The 12,406-nt window shown below is 44.8% G+C and overlaps 1 protein-coding gene across 1 annotated transcript in view; it reads left to right on the forward strand.

Moving 5' to 3' along the window:
- The first annotated feature begins 4,927 nt into the window (after window positions 1-4,927).
- The window catches only part of LOC142079935 (uncharacterized), a 29,823-nt gene continuing 22,344 nt past the window's right edge, over window positions 4,928-12,406 (forward strand). The window contains exons 1-2 of the mRNA XM_075144613.1: window positions 4,928-4,966; window positions 5,640-6,473. Of these exons, the coding sequence (XP_075000714.1) occupies window positions 4,928-4,966; window positions 5,640-6,473 (873 nt within the window). The remainder of the gene's footprint in view (window positions 4,967-5,639; window positions 6,474-12,406) is intronic.

A 12,406-nucleotide genomic window follows, 5' to 3' on the forward strand; every position in this document is an offset into this window, starting at 1 on the left:
AAAACATGAGCAGGCAGCTCCACTGGAGCCTCTAATGCGTTGGTGCAGAAAAGAGAGCTAAAATGATCCCACAATGTATATACTAGGAACAAGTGAATCGGTTCAAGAGCTGAATATTACCTCACCATGTGACGATGCAGAAAAAGGATGTCAAGGGGACGTGCAAAATAAGAGACTCCAAAAATAGCATGAGACCTGGTGGAAATGCCTTTTGGTGAGAACTATAAAGAGTTTTAATATCTCTTATTTATCAGAAGTGAGTTTAAGAGGTAACGTACTTGTGACACTGAAGCACTTTCTCAGGAAGAATATAGCAGCTACGAGAAGGATACCTCTGTCAGAGAAAGCCACAGAAATCAGTGGTGGAAAACTGAAACTAGATAACATTAAGTTAGCAACAAGATATAGGTTTTTTCACGTGGAGGATGACTAAATGTGATAAGAAACCATGAAGGATGTGGTGGATGTGGTACATTTTTCAGACCTTCATGTCTCTAGATCAACGCGGAAGATCCTCTCCAGATACAGAGGTTGTGTGAGCGTATCTAGGGACAACTTTGTGGCCTTTGACACCTAGGTCACATGAGAATATGATATGGTCTGAACACTGTAGCGTAAGCCATACTTTTATCAGTGGATATGTATTCATACATTTTTGACACTAAAACCTCCCTGAGGGCAATGATTGCTTCTCTCCAGTGTGTCAGCTGCATCTCTCTGAATGCTGTTTTTGATGGCAACAAATTGTGTGTCATCACTAACTTACTCTGTGTTCACTGTGTCGTGTGCCAGTTTGGAACAAAGTAAGGACAGACCCTTATCTTGATTTTAGGAAACTTCCTTGTAGTCATCATTATCTTGAAAAAATGCACGCGTGCCGCTGATCTCTGATGAAGGGACCTAGGAAGTTATTAAAGCAAGAGCTTGAACTGCCTGTCAAAAGAAATAGAAAATTACCAGCTGGTTTCCCAGACAGCTGGATCAGAAACACAGGCTGAACAGCACTGAGAACAAATATGCATGTAAAGAACATAATAACAGTCCTGTCTTCTGCTGCTAGACAAATCCATTTTTTTATTGTGTAAAATATTTATAATAGTATGTTGTAGGTTGCACTCAGCTTTTTTGTAGAGGGGAAGGGAATAAATTCTCCTGCCATATTCCCAGACCTCCACCGCTGATGGGATGTGCAGAAAACCTACCAGTGCTGCTGTATATTCATGCAGTCCTGCGCAGGCTTTCAGCCGGGGGAAGAGCGGGTGCTAAGGGTGCAAGAGTAACCTGGGGCACTCAACAGCTTCTTTCTGAATTGTTTGACAGGGATGCAAACCTCTTTGCCTTCAGGAAAGCCAACTATGCATATTTTTATGTCTACTTCTGCTTTGCTCACAAGGCCTTTGATTTTATCTTTAAACCAGCAGTGTTTATAGTTCTCAAGGTGATCGTGTTCTGCTAAACAAGTTCCTTTGTCCCATACTGCTGCTGACAAATATGCTAGTGAAACAATTTTACTATTCAGTAACTTCAGTTTTGCCTCCAACTTTTTCACTGTACCCTTTGAACTGACATTGTTGCATTAATGCCTGCTATGACTTGGTCTTCCATGCATGTCATTGCTATAGCCTATTAAAAGCAGTTGCAGCCGTGCTTACCACTGGCTTCCTCCTTCCTTTTGAAGCAGTTTTCTTTGACTGGTCTTAATTAACACATAAGCTGGGAAAGTGCCTTCTTTCCTCCTTTCAAGATGTTTTTGTTTCTTTGTTTTAATTTCACATCTTCGGCTGAATAGATGTTTCCAGTATGTTCTTTATGAAAATCAAAGGGAAATTGAAGCTTGCACAACTTTTTATTGGTGAAAGAAACCCAGGCCATAGTTCTTCTTTGACTGCATTACCATTGCGTGCTTATTTGACTCCATTTCTTCTCCCTATTCAGAAAAGCCAAGTAACATGATTAAAGTCCCCTTCCAACTCAAAGACTTTGACAGCAAACAAAGATGGATCACTTACCAACCAAATGAATCATGTACAGGAAACCAAGGCAAGTGTTAAACATATTTAGTAGGGGAATCAGTTAAGAATGGTATGCTGAAGATCTGTAATTAATTAACACCAGTTCCACGTACTGAAACAAGAGATTGAAAAGCTATTAGATAATTAGTAAAAATCTATAGTGCTGCATTCCTCAGAGCAGCCACAGATGCTGAAATGAAATGCCGGACTGCTAGGCCAGATATCAACTCATCAAGGAATTAATCATCTTATTTAATGGCAAATACCTGGCCACATGGGCAGCCATGCAAAGAGCTGAATAGTCTGAACAGACGGAGCTCTCCTCTCTCATTACTGGTTATGGACACACTTTTGCCATGCGTGCAGCGATCACGTGCCTCAGTTTCCTCACCGATAAGCTAAACAAGCTCCGTAGTTTATCAGCTTCACGTCGTCCATGGAAAGTCACTAGTGCACCAGGGCTTCAGACAGGAGAAAAAATGGGAAAAGTTTGTGAATTACACAAATACGTAATGAATACATATCCTGCACATCAGCAGGTGAACCTCAGGATTTGGTGCAAACGTCCCTTCCAGCCTGGAAATAAGCCACCGGTTGTGAGATCATCTCAGCCTGTAAATTAGCCTCATTACAGCAGAGCAAGAGGGTCGCGGCCAGGAGCAGGGCCCCGCGGCAGGAGTCGCTGCCCGGGGAACACGTCCTCGCTCTGCGTTTCATTACCCGCCAATGCCTGAAACGGAGACCTGCGCTTTGATCTCGGCCACGTCCGAACATCCTCCCGCCTGCACCAGAAACAACTCCCGACCGAGTGCTCAGAAACTGGCTACTGAAAGGAGAGCTGCTCCGTGTCGCTTAAACCGGTGCAAAATTGATTTCCATGTAGTTACCCCAAATTCCCGTAGTCTCAGAGAGGGGAGGGTGAAGTCTTGTAATTTTATGAGAAGGGTCTGTTCTGAACAACCTGGTAAGCACCGATTGCTGCTAGCAGGGAAGGGACAGCTCGTTCTCTCCCCTTACTCAGGGCTTTCTGAGCAGCTGTTAGAAACAAAACTCACTGCCTTGTTTCAGCTACAGTTTTCTCAACTGTCAGGGAAGCTGAGTAAAGAGTATTAAATACTGCCAAGAGGTCTTCTCGCTGCCCCTCAAAAGGTGTTTTTGCTGAGGCAGTTTAAAAGCTTCCTCTTTACCTCTCTGACTTGTGTGAAATCACTAATTTTTCTATTATCGCATCTGTTGCTGTTGATCAAATACGAGCAAGGCTACAGATATTCAGCGTCAGGGTAGGGTACTGCTCTTAGCTTCCGTGGGTGAATCCTTAAGACTACTGCTAATACATCAGGTCACGATCTTATAATTTCTGTGAAATGCTATTAAAATAATTATTTTGTTCCCCAATTTTTTCAGAAAATTTTATTGTTTCCACAATTCAATAGAAAATTGAAATAAAAGTTTATGCTTTGTTTTTAGCGTGAAAACTCTGCTTTGCTTTTATCATCAAAATTGGTCAAAAAAAAACTTTTGCTTTTTTTTTTCCCCCAGTTGCAATCTGGTTTTGTCAGAATCAAACTGTTTTCATGAAACATTTAAACATTAATAAGACTGGATTTTTCCCCAGAAAAACTCCCAAAGCCTACCTTCATCATTTCAGCACCTCGAATGACTAACTCTACATGCAGAAGCAGACAGGTTCGAGTATGGCCCATCAGGCATTAGCGACTGCACTATTTTGTCAGTGTATGTTAACTACATTTTGATCTGCAACAAATAGATTTTTGGACTGATTATTGGACTTTCTTTCTGAGTCTGAATGGGGAATAACTCCCCATCAGACATTTGCAATTAGGTTATGTCACACATAAATAGAAAAATATCTTCTCAGGCTGCAATAAAATTTCAGGCTTTCCATATAACACAACATCATGATAATTTGTGCTATTTTCATAGACCAATACTGTAAGTGATATGCTGTTAAATAAGCCTGTATTCATACTAGAAAAAGGTCTCATATGGTTATGCTTATATTTGAAAATAAATGCCATTACAGACCAGCCCCAGTAATTGCCTTTATTTTGTGGAGGAAAAAAAGAAATAGAAAGGAATGGTGCAAAGTAGTAATCTCATAGTCAATTAAGCAATGCTGAGTCCTGAAATGCCTTTCAGCTCATCTTTCCCCAGGAAAAAGAAAAGCAAACTAATTTAGATGAGCTGAAAGTAGTGATATTTATTTATGATCCGAGGTATAGATTGGATGCTTTTTAACAGCTCAGACCTGGAGAGATGCATCTTCATTTTATGAATAGAGAAATCCAGGCAGGGAAAAAATAAAAGACAAGTATCAAATCAAAATGTCATAAAACTAATCATATAACTGCCATCTTTTAACCTCAGGGGAAGCCCCCCGTCTCTGACATTTGCACATGACCACTCAGTTACCAGCTTAGGGCTCCAGCTTAGGTACGAGATAGGCATATTCTCGTAAGAAATCAGGGCTAGGAACAGAAACACTGAAATTTCTGAGGTTTCAGACCACAAGATTAGTCACTGCCGAACAACAGACTTTAGAAGATAAGCAGGACGAGACAGGCAGACAGAAGACAGATAATTTGTGGGATCTATGTTTAAACAGAAGCTTCCCATCCCAACAGCAGCATTCGAAGTACCACCATACCCCCGCAGCCCTCTCCTGTGTACTAAGCATTTCTCCTTCCCTCCTAAAACCTTCTTCTCCCCATAAAGCCATTCCACACATCATTTTATTGACAATCTTTCTGTATTTTGTCTGGAAATTTCCACAGTGCTATGACACCTTACTGTGCTTTCAAAACCTAGACCTTTTCAGGATGAATTGGAATTGGGTCCAGGACACGGGAATAATAAACATTTTGTCCCTGAAGAGTTGATAATCCAGCGGAAGGATGGATACTGACCCTTCCCCATTGCTGTCTCTTGCACGGGTATGTGTTTGGGTTTGAGCTTCAGCGCTTGAATCCGCACTCAGGAGTGAGCAGTCCCCACTAGGTGTGAAATAAAGCCAAGACAGACAAACTCATTCCCTTACCAACCCCTTCTCTGCGCTGGGTTTACTACAAATATGACTTTTTATGCTATTCTACTTAAATAAGCTCTACTTACTATCTTCTTTGCAGTAATGCTCCCTAGCCCTGGTGAGTCCCACAGAGTTTGTGCCAGGCACGAGAGACGGCCATGCTGAGACACACACTTTGGAATTAGGGCCTTGTTGCTTCCCTTCATTGCTCTTCGCTGCTTATTTCTCAGAGGTTGTCCCTCTAGACTGGCCAAGATAAAATACAACTTCTCACCTTAAAAGAAGCTCTAAGACTTTGAAAAAAGACTTTCTGAGAGCATCACCTGCACTTATGCATCAGGTGGGTGGAGGAATTTTCCACCCAGCAAAGTGAAGAGGTTTGTGGTTTGAGGCGCTCTGCTAGCGTTTTGCTAGCTGTAATAAACTGTTATTTCTCTGAGGATCAGCACTAGATGAGAACGCATCATGCGCTGCATTACACAGGCAATTCCTGTAATCATCACAGGGATGTTGCTCGATAATGACCTATTTGTAACGGCGCCTGAGAACAGACGTACATTCCTAAAAACTCTTCTGTCTAGACTGGAGAATTTTGCAAAAACGCACCACTTGAGAACATCCCCGTGTATCCCGATCCTCGACCAAACATCTGCTCTCGAATTAATGCTGATGCCCGCAGCTCTGCTGCTTTGAACCGCATCGCATTCGCGTTTAATTTATCGCTTTCGTTCGTCCACAGAAAAGATTCATTCAGTGCATTAACTCCTTCCTCCACCCACGGAACAGCCCCCCACGCGGCTATCGGCAGCGTCCGGGGTCCCACGCCCCCCCTCCCCACGAACCGCGCAACCTCACGGCCAAACCCTTTGCAACGAGACTCCCGTAAGCAGGGACGCGTCCGCGCCCCCCCGTGCCCCCCCCCCCCCGCCGCGACCAGCCGGTCTCCCCGCCCGGCTCGGCTCCGCAGCCGCGCTGGTGCCCGCTCCTGGCTGCAGCAGCGGGCGCGGCTCCGGCACCAACTTTCCGTGCGCAGCGGAGCGGAGCGGAGCATCCCCCCCTCCTCGGGGGGAGCGGCGGCGGCGGCGGCCCCGCGGGCGGCCATGCTGGGGCCGGCCGTGCGGCTGGCGCTGGGCGCGGGGGAGCCGGTGCCGGCGGCCCCGGGGCTGCCGGGGCGGCTCCTGGCCCTGCTCTGGCCGGCGCTGGTGCTGGGGGCGGCGGCGCTGCTGGTCCTGCGGGGGCTGCGACGCGGCTGGGCCGCGCCGGGACCCCGCCGCGCCGCCGGGGAGGCGCAGGAGGAGGAGGAGGAGGAGGAAGAGGAGGAGGAGGAGGAGGAGGATGGCCCCGCGGGAGCCGGCGGCCGGGCGGCCGGGGCGCTGCCGGCGCGGCAGCCGGAGGAACAAAGGCGCACGGCGCAGGTAAGGGCGGCGGGGGGGCTCGCTCCCTGCCCGCCCCCGGCACGGGGGTCTCCCCGGGGCCGGCATCCTTCCCCCTCTCCTGCCCAGCATCTTTTCCTCCTGCCTGTCTTGCGCTCTGCAGCCCCGCCGGGCAGCCCGGGCTGCAATCCCCTGCTCCCAGCCCAGCGGCTGCAGACGTCCATCCCACCCCGCACGCCCGGGCAGCCTGTCCTGCCTGGAGATGCTGCGTTCCAAAGCTCTCTTTGGATGGTTCACGGGTTAGGGGGCTCAGCGTTCCTCTCTGAGCCCTGTGGTGGCATCAAGCCCCTCTCCGAGCTTACAGTGCAAGGCAGCAGATTGCTAGAGCTCCTGGCCTGGGATTGCTGGTGTTGGCCTTTCTTCCGCCACTTTGTCCAACACCTTGAGTCCATATGGGCTTCATCCTGTTTTCAGAGAATTACGAAAACTCCAGTTAATGTCCATCATACGAGGAAGGAGGACCCAAATATAGTATCTCTACTATGGTGTTAATACAATGTGCTAATAATGTATATTTACTCTGAATCAAAGCTTCGTTATTATTGCATTAATATATGATAGAAGCTGTGAGCTGATGACCATGGCCACCTTGTTGAATATATGTTGTGAGTTTGATACGATGCACTGCAATGAAGTTTCCGTATGACATTGTCATGGTTGTGTCACTTTGACTTGCTGTAAGCTGGCTTTAGCAGAAAATCCCTATATAAATTACAGAAAACAATTTCACCAAGGTATTGCAGTATGGAAAGTAAAGCTCTCAGGAGAACATACTGAATATAAGTAAGTATGTACTTAAAATTAATACATCAAGCATTTCTGAACATTTTTATCTCTTACTAGGATCTCCTAGGTCTTAATTCTGAGAAAGACAAAAAAACCAAAATGAATTTGCAGAGGTTTTTTTAGGTGGACTATGAAATAAGTGGGTTTTTTTCTTCATGAATACAAATGTGTCAGGCTTTCCATCATAACACTAGTTTTCAGGGTTTATTAACTTTGTCATGGAAATTTTAACCTTTAGTTGTATTATAGTTATATTTTAATAGGCTATTCCATTTTAGGGTATTTTGTCTTTCGTCAGTGAGAAGAGAGTCTTGGCCCGACAGCATAAGTATCCCTGAATTAGTAAAGAACAATTAAATCAAAAAAGCAATCCTAACAGAACTGCTTGTGTCAAGGGATGAAGAGGGAGTTCAGTAACAATTTAATCATAGCTTTATAATCATTGATACTTGACTTGGCTGCAGAACGAATTAAAATTTTGCAGAGCCACCAATTATTGGAGGCAGAGTGGGACAGAAAGGGGTGGACACCCACCTTGTCAGAGACAGGCCTGGTGCTGTAACGGCGGTGGGGTTATTAGTTCAAGCTGAAGACATTGATTCAAATAGATATTTTCTGGTGGGAGATGCTGTACCTCACAGGCCTGAATAACAGAAACCAAAGAAGGGGAGGAAGAGATAAACTGAAAGGATAAATTTGTTTACAGTCATCTGCAGTTTCTGTCGTTAATCTCATCTTTTGCTGCACTGAGCCGATTCCTACTCTTTAGGGGCCAGACTCTAGCAGTTGCATTTACAGGGAGCAGCATCATCCTCTACATGAGACCCACTGATTATTCTGTAAGTGCAGAGGAGGCAAAATATGGTCCTCAGGGGGTGGGGGATAAGAAGAGGATGATCAAGAAAAATAAAAGATCCTAAGGAAAGGTAACCCGGGGAAAACATCTTACATGCTGAAATGAAAAAATCAGGCTTGTCCTCCCATGACAGTACTCTGCCCTTTCTCTTCTCTATTTGTCTCTTTTGTTTTCTTTTCCCTACCCCTCTTCTCCACTGCTCCTTGTCATTTCCCATCATGTTATCTCTGTCTTTGGAACATCATATCCTTGAGGCAAAAACTTTATCTCCTTACGTAAGTGTAAAACGCTGCATGCTGCTTTGGCACTTAGCTGATGCAAGGATGCCAGAACAACGGAACACCTTTAATATGCCAAAATTTGCATATGAAAATCTCTACCAAGGCGGCATCAGAGATATTATTAACAACAAAGTCTTCCAACCACAGACATGGCCAATGCCATAAGCTGGGGTGTGCAGGTATTACAGGATGGGAGCCCCTCTCTGCTGCCTGCTAAGGTATGAAGCCAAGAGACGAATCGCCTCCAGTGCTCAGGTGTGTTGATACATCCCAGCAGCCAAACATCTGCATATCCTGGAGTGGTGGATAAGTCAAGATCTTAATTAAAAGAAACTAGGCGGTTAATTATTTTTGCAGTTTGGGAATGTGTGTTTGCCAGTGATTCCCAGCCGCTGCCCCATGGGTGGGCTGTGAGACTGCCTTCCCGGGGAATCTGCTCTTACAGGGCCGCAGTTCCTCTGATGTAGGACTGATCTTTCCTCGGCGTGCCCCTATCCCCCCGAGCAAGAGGCAGCCAGCGCCTGCCCAGGCTGCCTTCGCTGGAGGGTGCAGCGTACCCTCAGCTCCCTGTGGGGCTCCTTCCCAGCCGGCAGCCCAGCCCAGCCCAGCCACCCCCATTCAAATCCTTCCCAGGTCCAAGCCACTCGAATGCAACGGTGCACGACTATGTTAGTCTCTCCCAGTGCCAGTGCTGCTGGCAGGCAGCTTGCACGCCTTTCATCTCACTACTTGTTAACTTTGCCTATAGCAGAGTAACAGGATGGAGTGATTACTAGTCTCAGAGCGGGCTGTGCACTGGAAGACCCAGTCTGAATTGCTTTCACAGCCCATGTGAAATAAGTCTGTTGAACAAACTTTGTTCAAATGGATGCATGGCCTGAACACAATCATACAAGCACATTTTTAATGTGATCGCATTATGCATCACACATAACAAGTTACATTCTGGCTGTTGTCACATACAAAAAAATCTCTAGAAATGATGCTGGAGGGTGTTTTTTCAGGATAGCCTTTTCCTTAATAAGGAGTCTTTTAGGAAATCGCTAACCAGACTTGCTGGAAGCTAACTGATCTGAGTAAGATTGCTGTTGAGTTTTGGGGTTTGTGTTTATTCAGATTTTTTGGGTTGTTCTGCAAATGGGTCAGTTCAAAAGAAGAGCTTTTTGCACAAATGCAGTGTTATCATCTTCCTTAGGCAACTTATAAAAATACGTATTATCTGATACATCCCAAAAGAAAGCTTTCTGCTTTTCAGAAGTATCTTTATAAGCTGGAGATGCTTTTTGCCTCTTGCAGGGATGGCTTAACAGCACCAGAACTAAAGAACAATCCCTTCAGCTCCAGAGGTATGCAGATAGACATTTTCTCCCACCTTTTCAGGTCATACGGTATTGTTCATGCCAATGCAACACAGTTGCACAATTATTTTCATACAGCTGTCTTGGATGACAATTGATTTCATAAGTATCCTGGAAGGTGTTGGAGTTTGGTAATTGCCTTGATCCCTTGTTGTAATGCTGCTCTAATTAATTAGAATAGCAAATCCCAGGAAACTGATTTCTTCATCCCTCCTTGCAACAGTGGTTTTAATCCACTCACACTGGGGAACCTCTTCTATCTTTCCCCAGACGTCTTGTCAGATGATAAGAGCAGCTGAGCTGGGGCAGGTACCTGTCAGCTCCCCGTGTTTATGGCTGCTGTATATGGCCTCTCGTGTATGCTGGAAGGCTGGCCAGCCCGAGGATATGTAACATAGGGAGCAGCATTTAGGGCTGCTTCTCTAATTTTTCTTTTGGAATTGCCTTCAGCTGTGATTGGCAACAACTGTAGTTCTGGCTGCCGCTACTTGTCATCAGCCTGTATTTGTTACCTGTTAGTGCTCAGGGGGTTCCTACGGGCAACTGCATCCCTGGGAATACGTGCAGAGGAACAGGTTTTCTGTGCTGATGGCCCAGATCCTTTTCCCCGAGGTTCTTGGAGCATCCATTTGACGGGAGCACTGCCTCTTTCCTCTGCCAGGCACTTTAAACGAAAGGAAAAATTTCACGCAGTGCCTATTTCCCATATAATTCTGTCTAATCATTGTATGTGTTTCCCATGTAATTTTGCCTTCTAACAGACTCTTCTTTCCTACTGGGAACACATTTGCCTGAAGTGATTTTGTCAGGGAAAACTTTGTATTAATGCATATCAATCATAGCTATTAATAATAAGGTGATTAATATTTACAATATTGATCACAAACCAAGATCCTGCTCTTTTTTGCCTCTCCTTTGCAGGTACATGTGTGTAGTGTTGTGAGCGAGCATGGCCCAAAGAAGTTCCTTTATGTTCTTCTGCCATGCATGAAAAGCCCCTCAGTTTCCTTTGCTGACGAACACAATATGTTTTTGTGGCTTCGCATTGTCACCTTAGTGGAAGCTGCCATTGTGTTACCTTTTCTGTAGCTATTGGGACTGAATGAGTAATTTTATTTGAAGCTGGTGCCTTCCTGTCTCTGTGGTGGACTCTTGCTCTACCTAAACCCCATCCTTTCTCCTCTGACAAATGCAGTCTTGTCCTTTCCCATTCACCCAGTTCCAATTGGTTTGGGAAATAAGTCTCCCAGGCTGAAGTCCATCATCAGCACAAGACCATGTGGCAAAGCCAGACTGGCCAGGATGTCTGCTTCCATTTATGAAAATCTGATTCAGAATTAATGAAACTCAGCGTGCTGCTTTATTTCCCAGCGCGTTTGTCATGCGGATTGCTCATTGTCTGCTGATGGAGCAATACAAGCTGTTGGCTGGCTGCAGCAGCACTCGGGTTTGCTTACCCTGTGGCTGAGCTTGTGCACAGGAGGGAAGAACCCATCTTCAGAGAGCAAACAGTGGACTGCAGAGCAAACAGTGGACTGCAAGCAGTATTGCAAATCCAACTCACAGTGCGTAGCATAGGGAGCAAAGACCGGATCTTCCAGAGGATGCTGAGAGAAATGAAGACTTTCTGCTCAGTTTTCAGCTTGTTGAAGGAGTACTGAGAGAGCTGAAGAGTGCGGCGATATCTAGTTCAGTAGTAACACAGCATGTTTCAGGGAGGTTCTTTAGTGCCCTGGTTAGAAAGTCCTTTTCTTTTTGTTCTTTTCTCTTTTCTCTCTTTTTTTTTTTTAAATTTTCTTTTATTTTTTAATTTAGAGCATGTTGGTGTTGCTTTTGCTGTACCAGTGTAGCCTTTTGGCCTAAGTCCACCACATTTATCTTGTGGTGTAACACAAGGTGAAAAAAAAAATCAGTTTTTGCACTGGAAATGAGCACTAGGAAACAATTTAATTGAAGTATTTCTTAAATCTGGAAATGGTTTTGTGTTCACAGACCCCCTGCCAGAATGGGGTAGTTTTTGCTTCCTTTCATTTCCAGCGTCCAACCCACTTAATTGGAGTTCTCTGAAAGTGGTAGCTGAAAACAATTTTCTGAATCTTTATTCATGTTCTTAAACGAATTCCCTGATTTCCAATGTGTGAAGCATATAATAGCTCCCCTTGGGTTTCCAACACTGAGTTTATTTTGTCCTAGTATCCCTCTACTGGGGAAACCTTTGCATGCCGCCTTAAGGAAGGCAATTTTAAGCACCTTCCCCAAGTGGGACAAAGGGCAGTTAGGGAACCTGAAGTTAATGTTCATATAATTTTTAATTAATCTTGTAACCAGTTGGTGGCACTGAGATTTGAAAGCAGACTTCCTGACCTGACACGCTTACAAAGGTGTTTGGTTTTGTACAAATGACTAGTCTTACGGAGCTATTGAAATGCATAAAGGTAAGTGTCTAGGGGTACAGTTTCATGGCTTCGAATACACGGTTTATATATTAATGATTAAACCCAGTGTTTTTTAACATTTGAAGACCTATCACTTTGCCTTCTTTCTTTGTGACTTTATGTAGAACTACATTAACAGCGTAAAATAAATTAAATGCTAGCTCAAGAGAATAAAGGTTTCAGAGCAATCATCAGAAAT

Source organism: Calonectris borealis, chromosome 3 (genome assembly GCF_964195595.1).
Source record: "Calonectris borealis chromosome 3, bCalBor7.hap1.2, whole genome shotgun sequence".
In the NCBI taxonomy this organism is placed as follows: domain Eukaryota; kingdom Metazoa; phylum Chordata; class Aves; order Procellariiformes; family Procellariidae; genus Calonectris; species Calonectris borealis.